At 49.1% G+C, this 18,949-nt stretch overlaps 1 protein-coding gene across 4 annotated transcripts; it reads right to left on the reverse strand.

The window, feature by feature from the left end:
- Positions 1-127: 127 nt before the first annotated feature.
- On the reverse strand, positions 128-18,906 carry kiaa0753 (KIAA0753 ortholog). 4 transcript variants are annotated; one of them, XM_062472652.1, is made up of 17 exons: positions 18,683-18,906; positions 17,745-18,041; positions 17,321-17,576; positions 16,919-17,028; positions 16,745-16,807; positions 16,416-16,637; positions 15,977-16,178; positions 15,016-15,134; positions 14,773-14,909; positions 14,339-14,554; positions 13,267-13,356; positions 13,081-13,174; positions 11,737-11,907; positions 11,357-11,438; positions 10,709-10,859; positions 4,220-4,450; positions 128-2,444 (listed from the first exon to the last, which is right to left on the reverse strand). In XM_062472652.1, exons 1-17 carry the CDS (start codon positions 18,800-18,802, stop codon positions 2,291-2,293), a joined length of 2,715 nt encoding a protein of 904 aa, XP_062328636.1. In that variant the 5' UTR covers positions 18,803-18,906; the 3' UTR covers positions 128-2,290. The 4 variants fall into 4 exon arrangements, with proteins under 4 accessions (XP_062328636.1, XP_062328637.1, XP_062328635.1 ...); XM_062472653.1 differs by having other exon boundaries at positions 13,087-13,174; positions 17,321-17,579; XM_062472651.1 differs by having other exon boundaries at positions 17,321-17,579.
- Positions 18,907-18,949: the final 43 nt, after the last annotated feature.

Here is an 18,949-nt window from a genome sequence, read left to right on the forward strand (position 1 = left end):
CAATTATTTTTTCTTTCTTTCTTAAAAGCAATCTCTTTTATAGCAAATAACAGGAGACCGCGGCTGGACATGACAGCTGTCTCCAGTCACAACAACAAGGGTTGGTCTACGATAGACAACACCAAGATCAAGATAGTAGAACAATGATTTATTGGAAAGCACCCATAAATACATGATTTGAACACTTTATAAAACACAATTAAGATTAAGAAAACAAAACGTTCTCCAAATCCTTCAAGTCAAACACACAAGCGCAAAGGCTTGTAAACTGATGTTTCGGTGCTAAGGCTAAAACCCATCACTTGGTGAGGCAATAAGAAAGCTTCCTGTCAACAAGCTCAATTTGACCAGCTTTTCCAACACAGAGGCACACTGCTATTTATTAACACACAGTCCTAAGAAAAGAGGGGAGCACCAGTCACAATAACCTGGAATTGGCAGGCTAGGCTCTCCTTGATATCCACAGAGTAACACTAACCACCATTCAGTTGTGCTTCAGCCAACAACACGGTAATTACTACATGCCTTGAGTAGCCATTCAATATTATCTGTATACATGTACTGCATTCATATAAACTACAGCAACAGACTTGTTCTGTGCAGAGGAGGACACAAGATCTATTTTGTAATGTAGTTCAAGTAAAGCTTTGTATTTTTTAAGGTTGACTGGAGGTTTCCTGCCTTGGGATCATTGACTCAGCTGCAGCCCTCCTCCACACAGGAACCCAATGATCATGATATCATCCCAGAGTCTGATCACCTCGTACGCTGACGGAGGGTTCGGAAGCGGCCCAGAGGGAAAACAAAAAATATCCTCATCTTGATTCAACAGACTGTAATGTGTCATCTCAATGGAAGTGTACCATGGAGATGACTACAGCAGTCATCCTGCTCAGACACATTCATTTGGTTAGTATGGAAGATAATGGCTCAGGCAGCCATTAGGTTTAGCTACTGTAACCAACAGGGACAACCAAACTAATAACACAGCGCTCTGGTAATTTACATCAATGAGCATGTGGTCTCTGAATGGATGTACCTGAATTTTAAATATAAAAAAGTATTGAGATAAAATACAGGGCTAAAGCACCACATTTATATTCATAGTATGCTAATAACGCATCATCAAGCATTATACACATGTCTACTTAGGCATCTATATCAAACTAATCAATTTGATCAAGCATAGCCTACATATACATCAATACACAAAAATACATCAAAGCAAAGAAAATCTATTTCATTATCTTGTGCGTTTACACAGAGGTGGATCTTGTTATCAAGTGCCTGTGATGTCTGGGGAGGTAACAGCCACTTGAGCACACAGGTTCGTATAAAAAATAACCTGTCTGCACCATGACAATATAAAATAATTTGAAAATAGCACGCACACGCAGTCCAAATATGATTTTCTCCCTATTTCAAGCATGAAAGTACTTTCTATATTCAACTAAAATGTTATCCCACCTCGATTCCAATTAGTTTTTGTCTATGGCTTGGAATAAATTTGATAGAAAAGCATGCACGGACACCCACACAGAACAGAAGGGAAAGAGAGCGACTGATTCAAAGTGAGCTAATGCTGTAAGTCACTTTTTCCCCCCTGTCAGAGGAAGACCCCCGTGGGCGTGACGTCTAAACGTGCCTCTCCTCCTCCATCACAGCTGCTTTCACGTTCTGAGGGCTTCCGACATCCCCCTCCAGTGTGCATTCGCAATATACTTTTAATAAATCACTTAAGTCATTTTGGCCACAACATACACAAAGGTATGCTCACTGGAAGGAGGAAGGGAGGGAATGACGAAGCACAAGGGCTCCGTATGTTAGTCGAAAGCCAAATATGCCATGAAGATGTTAAAAAAATCTTAGGGGTCTTTGATTCCTGTGTCCTGTGTGGAAGTGGTCTGTGCTATTAATTTAGTTCCATATTGCAGTCTAGAAATAAAAAGCGCAAGTAATCCTTTGAGAGATTTATATACCGAAAAGTGGTTCGATAATCTTTTAATCCTTTTTAATAATGTTCTCACTAAGCTTATCAGAAGTAGCCCAACTTTCCCAATGGAATACTCCCATGAAAGTCTGGGAAGTTTAACAAAGAACCTATAAACGGGAATAAAATAATGAAAACTCATGCAGCATTTGTAAACTTAATCTGATGGTAACATATAAGATAGTGTAAATATGTTGTTTGCCCCATTAACGCTTCACATCTTGTTCCTTTAACTAAATAATGATCATATCTCTTCTTGGCATCTGGACAGTAGAATATCTGGAATGGCTAGGAGATCTCCTATTGGCTGTCCAGTGGTGGAACTGGGGCAGGAGGAGAGAGGATTGGCTGGAGGAACTCAGAGGTGAAGACAGCTTCTGCATATTCTTCACACACATCCTGGAACTCTGCAGCCACATCTGCCAGGGCCTCCGACATCAGCTCCTCAGCCAGGCTGGAGAGACACAACACACAGAGACATCAGCTCCTCAGCCAGGCTGGAGAGACACAACACACAGACATCAGCTCCTCAGCCAGGCTGGAGAGACACAACACACAGAGACATCAGCTCCTCAGCCAGACTGGAGAGACACAACACACAGAGACATCAGCTCCTCAGCCAGACTGGAGAGACACAACACACAGAGACATCAGCTCCTCAGCCAGGCTGGAGAGACACAACACACAGAGACATCAGCTCCTCAGCCAGACTGGAGAGACACAACACACAGACAGAGAGGAGAGAGCGACACAGGGAGGAGAGACAAATAGACAAAGAGCAAGGAGAGAACAGAGAGGAAAGAACAACAGAGAGGAGACAGAGAGGTTACTCCGAAACATGAACACTGATTCCCCGGCTTAACTGAAAAACAACACAAATGCCTCGAGAATGAAATGCAATATTTAAAGTTGATGAAAAGAAAAGTCCCCATCATAAATCGTGATCACTAACAGAATACTGGTTCTGTGTGTGTGAGTGGACAGTATTCATCTATCTGGAGCCTCAGATGAAGACTATCTGTTGTGTTGAGCATCTGTGGTGGTGACAGGCCCAGGAGAGTCTGTGATCAGTCAGAAGGGGAGTGTGCTGCTCACTCACTCTGCCTGCTTATTAACTGCACATCACACACACACACAGACAGACAGGCAGGCAGACACACAAACAGACACACACACAGAGAAGCAAACAGAAAGGGAGATACGAGGACACTGACTGACAGACTCGCAGTATAAAAGGCCGACACTGACACACAGATATATTTCGAGAAGTATCTAATATGTTAGACTATCTGTAAAATATGACTTTTAATATAACCGCTTTAACACTTTACTATAACCTAGGCCTTTTCATAACCCTGTGTGACAGGATACCATTTTTCCACTTAATGCAAGAACTACAGTCAAGTTGAATTCCTGAAAACTTTAGACGCTCTGTGCTGGTGACAGTGACTGAGGAGCAGTTTGTCCCCCAAGAGCAAGGTTACAGTTTTGTGGTATCACATCTCAGCTAAAGAATCTTTAAAGCAATTCACACTCCCATGCACCCACGGGGACAGAGAGAAAAGGAGAGAAATATAGACTTTAGCATCTCTCTCTCCTTAGGGAATGTGGAGGGCGAGAAAATAGTTGGGATATTCAATTACTCCCTCGTCTCACTGACGGACCTCTCTGCTGGTCTGTCCGACTCATTTGAGTGCGCTCGCAAAGAGCGAATCCTCTGCAGTGCACCAACTTAAGAATTCTGTTAAGTATGCTAATGTATGGATGGAAGACAGAGAGAAGAGGGAACAGCAGAGGATCATGCTCAGGGCGCCAGAGAAACTCGAGGGTGTGAAGTCAACACGGACAAAGTGCTGGAGCCAATGCAGCACACATGCAACAGCAACATCCCGTTTCCAGAGAGTTCTCCTGCCCCCGGGCCAGGTGAGTAACACAAGCACACGCCTCCCACTCTGAGCAGAGCTCTGGAGGAACTGACATCACAGCAAGGACTGGAACAACCCTGCACAACCCTGGAAGTGTAAAGAAGCGTTTAACAATGCTCACTTGAACACAGAACCAACAGATCAGGAAACAGATGGGACGAGAACACAAGCACGCAGGAAGAGAGGAGACCAAAATGAATACAAATGTGGAATAGAAAGGGAGAGGGAGGGAGGGAGAAATCCACAAAAGCCTAGAATATTAATTCCGCCGCTGGACCAGAGCCAGCGCCGGCCGGCCGCCCACCTGTCAGCGATGGCCCAGGGGTTGAAGCTGCCGACGGCCTCGTGAGCCACCAGGCGGAGGTAGGCCTCGTGGTCCTCTCTGTAGCGCAGGATGCTGCTCAGCAAGCTGCCCGGCACCGAGACCTGCGTCCGGCCTCGGCTCCCCCACGCCGCCACGGCAAGACGGCCACCGGACGCCATGTCCTCCGAAGGTCTCTCCTCCGTGAAGCCGGCCTCAGGCTGAGGAGTGTGTCTGGGAAGACGAGAGAGAGAGAAAAGTCACACAGGGATATGTTGCATGGCTGACTGACCGGACCTCGTGCAGCCTTTTTTATTACCTTGACCGACTTTATTCAGTCTGTTTCAATTGGCTACATCTGTCAAAGGAAGTGGAAAATCATTGGCACGGAGAAGTGAACTGTTGCTCATCGAGTTAAGGAGTCTGGCTGCTGGGAGATGGACTCCCAAGCAGGTGTGATGTGCAGCCAGGCCCAGGTAACCATATAACCCCTTGATTGGTCCGTGGCCACGCTGTGGTCAGTACTCACTAGGACCTGCCAGGGGGTGGGTTTCAGAAGGATTCTGACCAACCCCTCTCTCTTTCGGTTATGGGAGCGTGGGGGACTCAACAGGGAGATGCATTGGCCAGAGTTTTTAATCCTGTCTGTGAACAAATCAGCCCAGCTCTGGCAAAGGCACTCTCCTAGCTGGGCTATATTTAGAGTCTCAGCTGCAGCTCTCCACTGTGCTCCCCAGCCCAACGCAGTCTGCGTTTCAGCAAAGTCCACCCAGGACTCAGCCCACGATTCAGGCTCAAACTCAGCCCCAGTCTCAGTCCCGGCCCCAACCTCAGGCCCATCCTCCAGTCCTAGTCCTATCCCCAGCCCAGTCCTACTGGCAGCCCAAGCCCAGTGGGAAGGTGTGTCAGAAGGATTGCCAGGGTGGTTAATGCACTTAGCCTGCCTGCCAACCCGCTTCATCCACAGACTACACACATTTCCTCTCTGATGGGACATTTAAGAGCCATTGCGGCCAACACCACAGTCGTTTCCCCTCCTGCCATGCACCGCAAGGTGCCCTTTCCGTCCACAAAATAGAATAATACACTTTAGATTCAAAGCAATCCAAAGCCATCCAACCATAGCCCTTTCAGACGGTGGGATTGAACCAGTCTGTCACCAAAGTCGGGAAACGTCTCTCGAGAATTGTCCAGAAGCAGTACAAAGGAGAAAATTAATGCTGCATATTTATAAAGGGCTGTGATTTAAACATTTCTGAGTTGCGAGCAGTTGCGGGCAAGGTTAGGTGAATGATAATATATCCGGTAATGGAACTGAAGTGTGCGGCACAATCTCCTCCCTGTCTGCACAAGCACCTCACGATAGCCGGGAGTCAATAGAAGCCCCTGTATGCAGACTGGCTGTCGAGCGGTCCTTGACTGACAGGGAGAGGAGGCGTCTTTAGTCAAAATGCAGCCTGTTTAACCCCACACTCCCGAGGAACCCTGTGAAGTCCATCACAACCCAGATAGCTTCCTCCAGACAGCTCTCATTCAACCATCCTGAACGAGCCACGGTACACGGAGCACCACAAACGGCGGCGGACGAGCGGCCTTGACGACGGAGAAGAACCCCCCCCCGCCGCGAGGTGCACGAAAGCCCACTTTGGAATGACTTTTGCAAGTTTGTTTTCTCAAGGCTCTTCGGCGACTCCAGCAGCGCGTCCCCTTGGAAACGACAAAGCGTAGCCGTGTCCCAGAGGGGATCCATCAAACGGGATGTAGACAGGAAGTGTTGGGGCTGAGTCACGGCGGGGGAGGGCGGGGAGGGGGATTCAGGCCACAGCCTGAGAGAACACGCAGAGACTCTGGGAGAAGATGAAAGATCAAGCCACCGCCGCTGTTGCTGGGTCAGCGAGAAGGACTCGCCTGAGCCGGGAATGAAACCCTGTGATCCTGTCCTTTATACCCTCAGCAGCTCTCCACATACGGTTACATCTGGACAATCTCTGAGCCCTGACCTGCAGGGTCCAACCATGGAGTGATGGAGGGGCAAGGGGGGGGGGGCATGATTACATGGCTGATCTGCTGAGAGCCCATCTCCTGTAACAATGTTATAGCCTGCTCCCAGAAAACTGGCCCTCGGAGAACGGTTAAAAGAGACGACCAACACGCACCGGGGGGATGAAAACAAAAGAGGAGAGCCGAGCACATCAGAGACGCGGAACACCCGCTACCCACAGCGTGGCTGTCCCTTTGATGTCATCATCGATTGGCTCGGGGGAGGGGCCATCTGTGGCCAGTTGGCGTCCGTCTGAGGAGAGGGGGGGCTTTGTGTGCCTCGGCCACTCACAGCGGAGCCTCGTCTCTCATCCTTCGCTCCGATGATGCGTAGGAACACCACCCCCTCCTCCCCCTCCTCCTCCCACCCCCTCCTCCCCCTCTTCCTCCCTCCCCCCCCTCTTCCCCCTCTTCCTCCCTCCCCCTCCTCCCCCTCTTCCTCCCTCACCCTCCTCCCCCTCTTCCTCCCTCACCCTCCTCCCCCTCTTCCTCCCTCACCCTCCTCCCCCTCACCCTCCTCCCCCTCCTCTTCCTCCCTCACCCTCCTCCTCCTCCCTCCTCCCCCTCTTCCTCCCTCACCCTCCTCCTCCTCCCCCCTCTTCCTCCCTCACCCTCCTCCCCCTCACCCTCCTCCCCCTCCTCTTCCTCCCTCACCCTCCTCCTCCTCCCCCTCTTCCTCCCTCACCCTCCTCCTCCTCCTCCCTCCTCCTCCTCCGCCGCCCCACTGTCACGTGTCCACATGAGCACAAACAAACACAGTCCTGGAGCTTGTCCCTAGAGAACACAGTCCTACGTCTTCACGTCGCTTCACTTCACATTCCCCACAGCTGTTTCAAGCACCGTTCCAATGTTTTCTACATTAAGCAACTGACTGAGGGAAAAGCCATGAACTACAGACACCACAAAGGGCAAACCCCGAGAAGTGCTGGTGCACCGATCCACTGACTCAAGAGGAATTTGTCTTGGATACAAATCAAAACTGAGGGAGAAAAACGACTGAGCACTTCCGAAAACACATCAGAGGCGGGATGAATCTTCAGGAAATGGATAACAGACGATCCCGGCTTCATCTCTTCGACATTAACCTCCATCCCTACTCTTTAGCTTGAAATCAAGGGAGCCCTCTCCAATAAAAGGTTGCCTTTGTGCTTTTCAGCACACAATATCTTCAAAGAGGACAGAACTGATGGGAATAATGAACGTGCTTCGCGAAGCTATATGAGCAATCTCCGAGCATTGTTCGATTCCTGGAGTGAAAGAGAGTGCAATGATATGCACGCGCGCACACGCACACACACACTGTGTCTGTGTTGTCTGCGGTGCTGGAGTCTCCTGCCTCTCCCTGCACCAGGCCGTGTGGGATGCAAACACAGGTAATCAGGGGCTTAGAAAAACATCCACAAACCTAATGAGCCCTCCACACTAATCAGCAGCTGGGCCCACGTTCCACTTCCACAAACCCACCACTCTAATCATCGCTCTCGTACGTGCCTTCAACGCCATAGCTGTCAACACACCGCTACCTACTGTACCCATGGCCTAATGGAGTCACTAGCCCCCTCTAGAGGCCCTCTGGAGCAGTGACGTGAGGCTCTATGGACACTGTGTGAACAAAGATTCATTAACAATCATATCAACGACTTTCAAGGAGACTGATCCCAGTTTGGAGTTTCCTGCTCTCCAACAATATGTAATCATGCAGATATCTGACATAGTTTGCCATCCAACCAAATGAATGAACATGAGTAATGATTATGTTTCGATTGCACCATTTACTTGTGCCTTGCCATGTGGGCTGCCTCTACAGCCCAGGCGCTGTGGTCCGCTGCGTAATGGCTTCAAAGTGCATTGGTGAGAGGCGTAGCATGCTGATTGATTGGCCGCTCTACAGCAGCCGCTAATTGGCCGCTCCACAGCATGACCAAATCGCCACATGGTTGAGGTGGGTTTCCGTATCAAACCGTTTGGGGTTTGAGCCTGTGGTCGCATCTCTTCGCCCTCCTCTGAGGACCGCTCACACGAACCAATCAGAGGACGGGCCTCCCACATGAGCGCCTGGCTATTATCTGAAGGGCCTCTCTTGGATCCGCACAATCTCCTGTCTGCATATCTGGGTGTGGAGTGACGCAACATCCCTGACGACACATCAAGCACGTCTCACTTCAGCCAGGACCAAGCCGACCCCATCATCTGCGAGAGCTGACAGATAATAGAAGAGACTCTTGAGCTTGAGGACTGAACTAAGGACATGTACAATGTACATATGTATATACAATGTATATACATATGAGGCAGGTAGCCGCACACAACCAGGTGGAGCCCGAAACAAAGGTTATTATGGCTGATATATAACCACCTTGAAACACACATCCTTTAGCGATCCCAGGCGACCCGGCTCGCTTACCAGGAACTAACAAAACAAGTCGCGGCTCCTCTAGAGCCTCCTTTAACAGCCAGGCTGCCTTGAGGAGCCACTGCTCTGAGCAACACACAGAGAGAAATTCCAGGGAGGTTGTGGGAAAAAAAAACAAGCCTCTAAGTGTCATGTTTGCAGTGTGGGATCAATTTTTTTTTCCTTTGCCAAAGTGTTGGGTTGACTCATTTTCTTCGAGTAAATCGACAATTGTTGAAAGAGAAGATGAGAACTGAATGCTTCGATCTGGGTCTTGGCTGACAGTGGGAATGAAATTGAGGCGCCATCGACAGCATGGATCAATGTCAATTGATTTTCAAATCAGACACCACCCTCCTGGTCACTCACAACATTCTACTGTATTGTAGACACTTAAATATAATTGTGCCATCACAGACAAGCATACACTCGTCAATACCAATACGCACAGTAATATTCAGCCTTCCAGTCCTGCATTATCCAATGCACTGCCTAGCTACTGAGACCAAACCAGTGAAGGTGCTGAATTGAACACTGCCCCTCTGCTAGTTCTATCAAAGAGAGCCTATCAAAGAGCTGTAGTAAGGTGGCATGGCACAGAACGTTCTCACCAATGTGACCTGACAGCAGTGAGCCCCAAGCATGTCATTTCCTGGGGTGGGAGACACACTGACACACCGTGTGCCTGGTGTCTGCTGCTGTCTTCACAGAGGCAGGATCCAGGGCTGAGAGGACAGAGCAAGGTGCCAGTTCTGCCAGCCCCGGGATCAATACCGCAGACCTCACAGAGCTTAGCTGTCGCTACCTTTGCAGCCTTGAGGTCGGTGAAAAAAAAGAAAAAAAATGGACGAAAAAAAAAAAGGTTCTTCAAAGAGCTGTCTGCAAAGCTCTCTTTTGTCACGTCTGAAATCTGAAAAGGGAACGAGGTGCAGACGGGAGGAAAGGGGGGAAAGGGCACGAGCCAGTGAGGATGCAGGCGGAAGCAGCAGCAGAGAGGATCCAGCAAGGCGAGGAACCGTGACTGACTGAGGGGACTTAAATCTCCTAATGGCGTGGCTTGAAGCTGTTCAGTTCAATCACGCTGGCATGTCTGCTCTCCCTCTCAACAACTTACTTCTGCCATCTGTGATTGGCTCTCGCTCACTGCCTCCTCCTCAGCCCATCCTCCTTTACTTCCCTCATTAGCTGATGCTACAGCAGCAGGTGAAGCCAAGGCTTACATTTACATTTAGTCATTTAGCAGACGCTCTTATCCATAGCGACTTACAGTAAGTACAGGGACATTCCCCGAGGCAAGTCGGGTGAAGTGCTTTGCCCAAGGACACAACGTCATATGCCTGGCGGGGAATCGAACCGGCAACCTTCTGATTACTAGCCCGATTCCCTAACCGCTCAGCCACCGACTTCCCCGGCTTTGGACAGGAGAAGCGAAAGATTTGGTGTGTGTGTGTGTGTTTGGAGAAGAGGTGGTTGAGGGTACGGGCGAGGAGTGTTAAAGCAAAACTAAGCTGGGCAAACAAGTTTTTACTACATCCTTAGCTGACTATAGAGGCATGCAGTGGAGACAGTGAATTTATTTAATTGATTTTTTGGGGCAGACTTGCTATTTCGTCCTACTCTTATCATTGGTTAGAATGATTTTCCACCCTGTAATTATCCCATTACCTTGTCGGATGTTGCTTTGGCACCTGTTATTTAGTGCTTTGCTGAGCCTTTGAGTTTCAGTTTGTTGAGTAGAGGACAGGTTAAGTGATGTCATCCACCACTTTACTCTACAATGATTCCAAAAGAAGTGGGGACTGATGACCCAAGTAGGGCATGTCACCTCGTTAGAATACTACAGTCAGCACAGCCCAGTTAGCCATGAATTTGAATAACTGCAGTGAGACGATATTGGTTAGGCCTCATGTGTGTCTATTCATTCAGCCTTGAAAAAAAAAAAAGTGATTTCAGTGTGAACCACAGTGGCACCTGCAAGCTGGGTACTGCAGAGCCCAACAGCAGAAGGAACCGCAGGCTGTCACACACAGGTGGAGGGATAAAAGGTCATGGCAACCCACCCCATCACATTGGGCTTCTCTACGATGATGTCAGCCGTGGGGGAGTGTCTTAGGGTTGGTCTGGAGGGCCTGGTTGAGCAAGGAAAGACTGTCCTGGGAGAGACTGTCCTGGGAGAGACTGTCCTGGAGCCTGGAGCAGGTGTCTGGGTCCCTGAAAGAGAGAGCGAGGGGAAAGGTGAGTGAGGATAAGAGGAAGTAAAAAAACAACAAAAACACCTACACACTGTTGCCACCTGGAGGACAAACATATGTTAAAGGAATATGTTGGAAGAAAACTTATGAAGCAGGGTTTCCCGCAGCACTTCAGTTAAGGCGGCCGCGTAAGCGACACACACCTGCCGCCTTAAATACGTTGTCAATTTTCTTTTTATTATTGCGATATCCGCCGTTGTCCTGTTTTCTCCCTTCCATTCCAAACCGTGACCAACGCCAGTCTCCCTTCTCTGCAGAACGCATTAGTCTATTGCACAAAGTACCCCCCCCCCCCCCCCCCTCCCCTGGTCTGACGGCAAACCCCACCCTACCACCTTAACTAACACATTTTCTGCGGGAAGCCCTGTGAAGGAATTGTACAGTTCAGTTATTGCATGTTTTGCAGGTACAAAGGATGGAGTGGATAGGGGGTGTTGACTTGGTTGTTTGACCCACCAGTGGCCTTCTCTCTGTCGCTGTAGTCGGGGTCAGAGTATGAGATGGTGTTAAACCGTCTCCTCACCGCCTCCTGGTCTCTCTGCCCAGACAGGAAGAGACATGACAGATCATCAATGTACTTGCCAGTTGCCATTAAAGGAGCATTTCAATCAACTCTTCTGTGGCCACATGCCACGTCAACAATAACAATACAAAAGCTTATAAACGGTTGACAGGCGCCAGGCTCACTATGAGGAAGGTACACCCCAGTCCGGAGCTGTCAAACAACTCTGAGGGAACCATAAACCAACCCGGAGAGTGCCCTTTCAGACTCCCCGAGACCTTTCCGCTGTGGCCTTTTCCATAGGTTAGACCCCCCTCCCTCCCTCCCATCTCACCTCCATCTCCTCCATCCTCAGCAGCATGTCCTCCAGGGTGGGGGCCTGGAGCCGTCTCTGGGCCGGCCCCTCGGCCAGCCTGTCCGTCTGGGCCGTCCAGGCCTCCCGCGCTGCCTCGTCCAGCAGCTCCTCGAGCAGAGCCTCGCTCACCTGCTCAGTACTCTCCACAGCCTGCAGGGGGAGACACGAGGAACAGGAGCCGGTGGCTTCAGCTCACGATGGGCCTTCCAGGTGACTACAGTCAACTCAAGCATTGCGATTCAGAATCAATTCTTCTCTAAAAGGTTTGGATCTTTTGGATCACTGATTTGTTAAATTCATGATAGGATGAGGACAATGAGACTTGACATCCATCTTTCCAAGGTCAAAAGGTCTCTTGGTGAGCTGCACAAAGCTCTTTCTATAAGATGTGAGGTCTCTAGCTTGAGACAGAAGGACCTTACAATGATGATATACAATATTGTCATGCATCCCTTTGAAAGATAGAAACGTGATTACCCATTACTATGCCTTAGAACGAAATATTAAATAGAAACTATATTTGCTCGTTTACTCCAATTTATGTACGTTTCTGTAACCTATCCACTTGATTTATTCGACCTCTAAGTGCAAGGCATTGATGGACCAATGATTCCCATCCAGATTATAATAAAACTTCTGGTCATCCTTTCTATTGATAGTCTTCAAGTTCTTCCTGTCATCGATTCTTTCACATCATCACAACAATTCAGCTTGTCATGAAAATACAGAGAGATGCACAGCTACACTGCTAGAACAGGTCAGTGCCGTCATGAAAGCCTAGGGTGAATGGATGAGAGAGGGAGGTCATGAAAGCCTTAGGGTGAATGGATGAGAGAGGGAGGTCATGAAAGCCTAGGGTGAATGGATGAGAGGGAGGATGGGAAGGCCCCCTCACTCCAGCCTGGCCAGACACACCCTGTCTCAGAGGTGAGCTCTCCCTGCCCCATCTCTCCAATCACCAGGAGCTCACAACAAGCACAGAACGAGCTCTCTGACACACCTCCTACCAGTCCTCTTGTCTCCCGTGCCCTCTCAAGCACAGGAACAACCAGGTCGACACACACACACAAGTCATAAATTCTCTATTCGTTCTGGCCAGGACACAAATCCGAGAGTAAATACCAGCCATATGGATTTTTCAATAACAAATGAGACGTGTATTGATTTCCCCATCTGAGTCGTACACATTCAGGGGAGAAGCTAACAGCTTGCAGTAGCTGGAAATGGTAGCAGTGTTTGTGTGTGTGAGAGTGTGAGTGTGTGAGTGTGTGTGAGTGTGTGAGTGTGTGAGTGTGTGTGCAAGATGGAGAGCTGAGTAGTTACAGCCACCTGAGCCTGGCCCAACAATGACGCCCGTCTTCCACCAGTCTCCTGATCTCCTCTCTCTGCCCAGTGTGTCGAAGAGCCCACATCACACCTGCAGAATGAGATAAGCAAACACTCTAAAACCCCACCCAGTGCAGGCCACCACATATCCTCTGGGGGGAAGCAGGCACCACAGCACTGTACCTCATTCTGTGGATTCGTCGTACTGCCTCCTGACTCAGCCGGTCCAGCTCCATCAGCCTCTGCCTCGTCATCTTATCCAGCCAGGCTTGCCTATGACGTCAATCACCAGGAAAACAAAACAGAAATAGCTTCAATTAGCTCCCCGCATTCACTATTTTCATATATCAGCACCAGCGCAAGCCAGCTGCAAGGCTTTGATTATTTAGAGCTCACAACGGCTCTAATTAAAATTTGGACGAGTGAAAGAATGATGTGGAACACTCAATCTACAGAGATTAAGTGCAGGTCTTATAAATCAACATGTTACAAGATGGAGGGGGAGGGGGGGGGTGGTGGAGTCTGCAATCTAGAGAGCATCCAGACCTAATTTATAGGAAAGATTAACTTCGAATTGGAATCAGAGTACTGCCCTGGGCTTCCCGCAAGTGGGGTCTGACATCAAGATTTAAAATAACTTCATTACGGAAAATGAGTCAAGCCATAAATATTCCTGTTCTCGCGGTTAACTACTGGCTCGCTCAGTTATCCTGTTTCCTCCCATATAAAATTAATATTATCTAGCACAAGTCCATTAAGCTCTATGATGATCTAACCCTTTCCACTTTGCGGTCCATTTGCATAGCTCAAATATATTTGCGCCCCCCCCACAACACAAAGTAAAGAGAGGTAACCTGCGTAACTACAACCATTCCTATAGTTTCATATAACATAAAGTTGAATAGCAAACTGCTATATTGGCTATGCGCACGTCAGTGATCAGTATTTCTGTGAAAAAATAGGTCTACAACTTTCGGTGAAGTTATAAACACGACTTTCAATATCCAGAACAGCTTGTTAACTTGCTACTATCAATAGCTAATAGCAACTTAGCTATTACTCTCTTAACCCTATACTCAGATTTAGCGGCTTCTCGCGACCATAACAGGTCGCCCTCACCGAGTTCTCTTTCCAGATTGTTGTTAAAAACTGGGAGCAAGACATGTTACATTACATCATCCATAGGGAACAAATATGTCATCTGTCAGTCTGTGCTGGGTCAAAGAGGACCTGGGGGACTGGAGGTGATTCTGACCTGAGAGCTTCGCTCTGGGCTTGTCTCTTCTTGTCCGGGCTCATTCCCTGTTCTGAAGTCACCTGGGCCCCTCCCATAATCCCCTGCTGCTCCTGCTGCTCTGGGGAGCCTGAGGCTGGGGGGCCTGAGGGCGGGGAGGCGGGCAGCTCAGACGGGGCCGCGGGGGGCTTCCCAGGGGAGAAGAGACACCGAGGTTCTGGCCTCCTGTGGGGGGGACTAAAGCCACAGCAAAGGAGGATTCATTAACGAAAGAGAGGAAGAGGAAGAAAGCGAAACAGAAATAGAGGCAGATACAGAGAGAGAAAGGGAAAGAAGAAAGCGAGATGCATGCATATACTGTTTGTGTCTCGCTTTTATCAATTATCCTTAGTTAGAGAGAGGTAGAGAGAGAGAGACAGGGAGAGACGGAGAGAGAGATCCATGTTTATTCCCACCGTTGTCTGGGAGGAGAGTGAGGGGACGTTGGGATCCAGGGTACAGAGGGCTCTTTCTGGGGAAGCTGGCTGACCCTCAGTCTGGAGGCCACTGTGGGCTGCTGAAAACCCACGTCCCGTAGCTGGCCACCTGGCTTCTGAAGAGACAGGAGAATACACGTCTCCAGTCTGTGGCTGAGATCAACTCATCTACAGCAGGTTCACTGACACTGACCCCTAGGATGAGTGGGGCTCAGTTCCTACCTGTCCTCCTTCTCTGAGCTCTCTCTGCAGGACCAGGCTCTCCAGACCAGCACGCAGCACCTGGCTGCGGTCCAGGGGGGCAGCCTGACTGGATCTGGGGGGCTGGGGGACCCTCCTACCTGTCAAACACATATGAGGAAAACATCCATCACAGGAGATACATCACTGCCTGGATTGCTATTACAGTCAGTGCAGTTGCAGTGCTTATGACCTTCGGGTATAAAACCGTCATAAATAGGTACCTTTGACCTCACCCACAGACAGAACCGTCCTGTTTGGTTGTGCATGTAGAGGTTGTTAGTACAGTCGTTGCCAGGGAAACAAGGCTGGCATTGGATGCAGGTGGTGTGTGTTGGATGCACGCACCTCCCGGGCGGGCCGGCAGGTGCTGCTCAGTCACAGACACAGGCAGCAGCAGCCGCAGAGGGCCACGGCCCCACCCGACTCTCAAACCTACTGTACTCTCTCTGAGCAGGGAGCCTCATTAAATTCCACCCCTGACGCAGCCATTAACACCCAGCAGGAAGCTCAACCACAGCAGAACAAGAAGCCTTCAGGTGATTTGCTAAGCCACGGGAGATGGAATGATTTGCCCCCTCATTGGTAATGAACGAGTAAAGAAAACAAACACATAAGGCACTTGGAGGGAAAGTGATTTTTGAGGCCTTTGAGGAGATCCGTTTGTTCGAAACGCTATTTTTTCACACTGCTGTGTGAGTGTGCCGTTTAAGTGTTGGGGTAGAAGCATAGCTCTCTGCTGTTCCCTTGAATTGAAAATGAAAATTGCCTCTCAAAAGTTATTGATGTTGCAATAATAAGAAATGAGCCCCGAGAAGGAAGAGAAGACAATTATCCTAATCAAAATGCTAATATAATTTCCGTGCCACAGCTGACTGAGGAATAATGAGTCTGTCTCTCTGCTGGCTCATTCAGACGGATGGAGAGGCTCCTCAGCTCTCACCAGGGAAGCTCCTCTTGGGGCCCACAGCTCTCCTGGCTCCTTGGAGCCCCCTGGTGGCAGGCCCCCTTGTGGCAGGGCCCCTGGCTGCGTGCGGGGGCGTCGAGCTGCGGTGCGGAGAGCGCCAGCGTGCAGGGGAGGGGCTGCGTGCTCGGGTAGGCCTCCTCCGAGGACTGTGTTGTTTACTCAGCGCTGAGTCGAGGGTCTAAGACACACAGACAAGAGCAGGAAATTAACTGCAAGTCTGATATCTCAGAAAGCAAACAAGCCTAAGAAACCGTGTGGGTGTCATTACTGCATGTATAGAACCAAATCTAGATTTTAATTCCCAGTCCTTTATAACTACAATAAAATGACACTCCCCCCCCCCCCCCCCCCCCCCGACCCCCAGTGTGGTGTGTGATAACTGTGGAAGACTAGACAGCGTGCTCCTGTTTCTGACCTCCAGCTTCTGTAGGATGTCCAGGGCCGTCTCGGGCACGGCGGAGCCCTGGCCCACCTCCACCTTGGCAGAACACAGAGAGAGCTGGCGAATCAGCTGGCCAAGTTCTTTGTAATGGGAAGGCACTCTGCCCTCGGACGGACCAGAGAGCTGGCTGGTGAAGACCTGCATGGCCCTGACCGCCCCCCTGTGGGCAGCGGCCAGTCTGTCCATGGCTCTGGACTGGGAGAGAAACACAGAAGGGCTTCAAATGCTCATTCATGTTGGATTACTGACATGAGATGACTGTTTTTTCGTGCATGATATCTTGCGACTGGAGCACAACGTACTTTTTTCGTGTGATGAATTTTTGGGGAACGTAGCTTATCTATATCCGCTTGGATCTCTTTCACCTGTGTAAATACGCATACTGTGAACAAGCACAAATGGAATGCAAGGCTGATAACTGATGCCATTCTCACTATACTATATTCTCTTAAGCGGTTGCACACTGCATGACTCGCCTGTTGCTGCAGTACGTAGATGATGCGTGCAGAGCGGGCCGCCTGCTCCTGTCTGCGGACCTCCACCCTCCGCTGTTCGTCAGGCTCCAGAGGCTTCTCCAGTGAACCGCCTGAAATTCACAACGAACGTTGATCCTAAATTTACATTTAGTCATTTAGCAGACGCTCTTATTCAGAGCGACTTACAGTAAGTACAGGGACATTCCCCCGAGGCAAGTAGGGTGAAGTGCCTTGCCCAAGAACACACCATCATTTTGCACGGCCGGGGAATCAAACCAGCAACCTTCTGATTACTAGCCCGATTCCCTAACCGCTCAGCCATCTGACTCCCACACGACCGAAATACGACCGTTTATAAAAAGGCTGTATTTATAAACAACACAACCTGTTTCTCTGTGTTACCTCTGCTAGCCAGCTGCTCAATTCTCTGAATGTAGATGGCCAGCTCTTTCTGCAGCCTGCGAATCTCCTGGCTGAGCTTGGGCTCCTGGCTGTTGTTGGTCTGACCTGGGCCAGGGTCTTTGGTCGGGGGGGAAAGACCCTGCTCAGGCCAGAGAGGACCAGACAGCTTCTGGGGGGTGTAGACCAGAACTCTGGCTCCTGACCGGGTCACCTCCTCTTTTGGGACAGAAGCCTTTGTCCTCCCTGTGTCCATCCTCTGCTTGGAACAGAATGGTGGTGGGTTTTGAAGTATGTGTCACAATAAAGTAGAGTTGCCCATACATAACGAAGAGCCTTATCTCTACAAAATGATCCTCCTATATGACAATGTTTATTAAATTCAGGTCACTATAAATTAACATCCTTGATACAGCATCGTATTAACCTGTGGCAGATCATCCGTGCTGTTGTTAGGTGGAAAGTTCTCTGGCTGCTGTAGTCTTATGGGAGAGTTGATTAGAGACTCCTGCCGTCTCCGCCTCAGGTCCCGTTTAGCCAGCCGGACTGCAGCCAGTAGCCTCTCCTCTGAGAGAGCAGAGAAGCTCATGGAACTCCTGGTGCTGTCTTCATCCTGCTGCTCCTCCCCATTGGTCATTAACTTCTCAATCACAATGGGGGCCGGTGGGCCAACTCTGGATGCAGGTTTGTAGGCACTGGCTGGTACAGCCTTATTAAACAGTAACTGTACAAGAGAGGAGTAAGAATGAACTGTATATTTTGTAACATTGGCATTACTTGTGGCCCTTGCGTCAGACAAAAAATACTAGTGATAGCTCGAAATTCTATCTGTATTGGTTAAAGAGTAACTAACTCGCCAAACTCAGCCTTACTCAAACGCTCGAAATGCTACATGAACACAGTCAATTATCATTCACCAACCTCCCCTGTGACAGGTCTGACCTTAAAAATTATATTAACACGTTTGCACAGATGTGTAGGAATCAAGACCATTGATGAGTTTAGTCACGAGTATTAACTTTATGGGTTTAGCTCAAAGTTAAAGTTTTGGAATTTAGCAACACTTTGACTAGTTCCCTTCTTACCTACAGTAGCTAGGCTAGTTAACCTAGCAAGCTATAGTAGTGCTACCGTTAACAGGGATAACAAATAATAATCTCGCTTGCTCCTTACTGTACTTTCAGTTAATTTAGCTAAATCAAAACAATGGAATGTTTTAGAATGACCAAATAGGTAGTAGTTAACTGTACAGATAGAACTAACAGTTTAGGTAGGCTCATACAGATAGGTAGCTTTAGCACTAGCTAACTAGCTAGCTCTACGTTATTACAAGGCTAGCATGTCTTGACTACAGTAGTACAATACCTGTGTTTTGGACAGCCCAGTACCACAGTGCTGATTTGGACCTATGGCAACCCAGCTTTTTGCTGCTTGACCTCGCCCTGCTAAGATCATCGTTGTTTCTTTTAGAAACGTAGCTGTCATCGTGTCATAGCTAGAGAATTGCCATTATTTACTAATAGCATTTTACTAGTAAAGCAAGTAGCTAGCAAACAGACGTTTGAAACGCCGCCATGACAACGGGAAGCTACGCCTTCAGAAAACAGGAAACGGTCTTTTCAACCTACGGAA

The sequence above is a fragment of the Osmerus eperlanus genome, chromosome 11 (assembly GCF_963692335.1).
Source record: "Osmerus eperlanus chromosome 11, fOsmEpe2.1, whole genome shotgun sequence".
NCBI lineage: Eukaryota > Metazoa > Chordata > Actinopteri > Osmeriformes > Osmeridae > Osmerus > Osmerus eperlanus.

Excerpts from the sequence above, each read along its gene's own strand:
- kiaa0753 (XM_062472651.1), bottom strand. The coding sequence starts at position 18,802 with ATGACAGCTACGTTTCTAAAAGAAACAACGATGATCTTAGCAGGGCGA. Across the intron at positions 14,910-15,015 it reads AGCTCAGAGAAGGAGGACAG|AAGCCAGGTGGCCAGCTACG; the intron begins GTAGGAACTGAG and ends CTGTCTCTTCAG. Across the intron at positions 13,175-13,266 it reads CGACGAATCCACAGAATGAG|GTGTGATGTGGGCTCTTCGA; the intron begins GTACAGTGCTGT and ends CTCATTCTGCAG.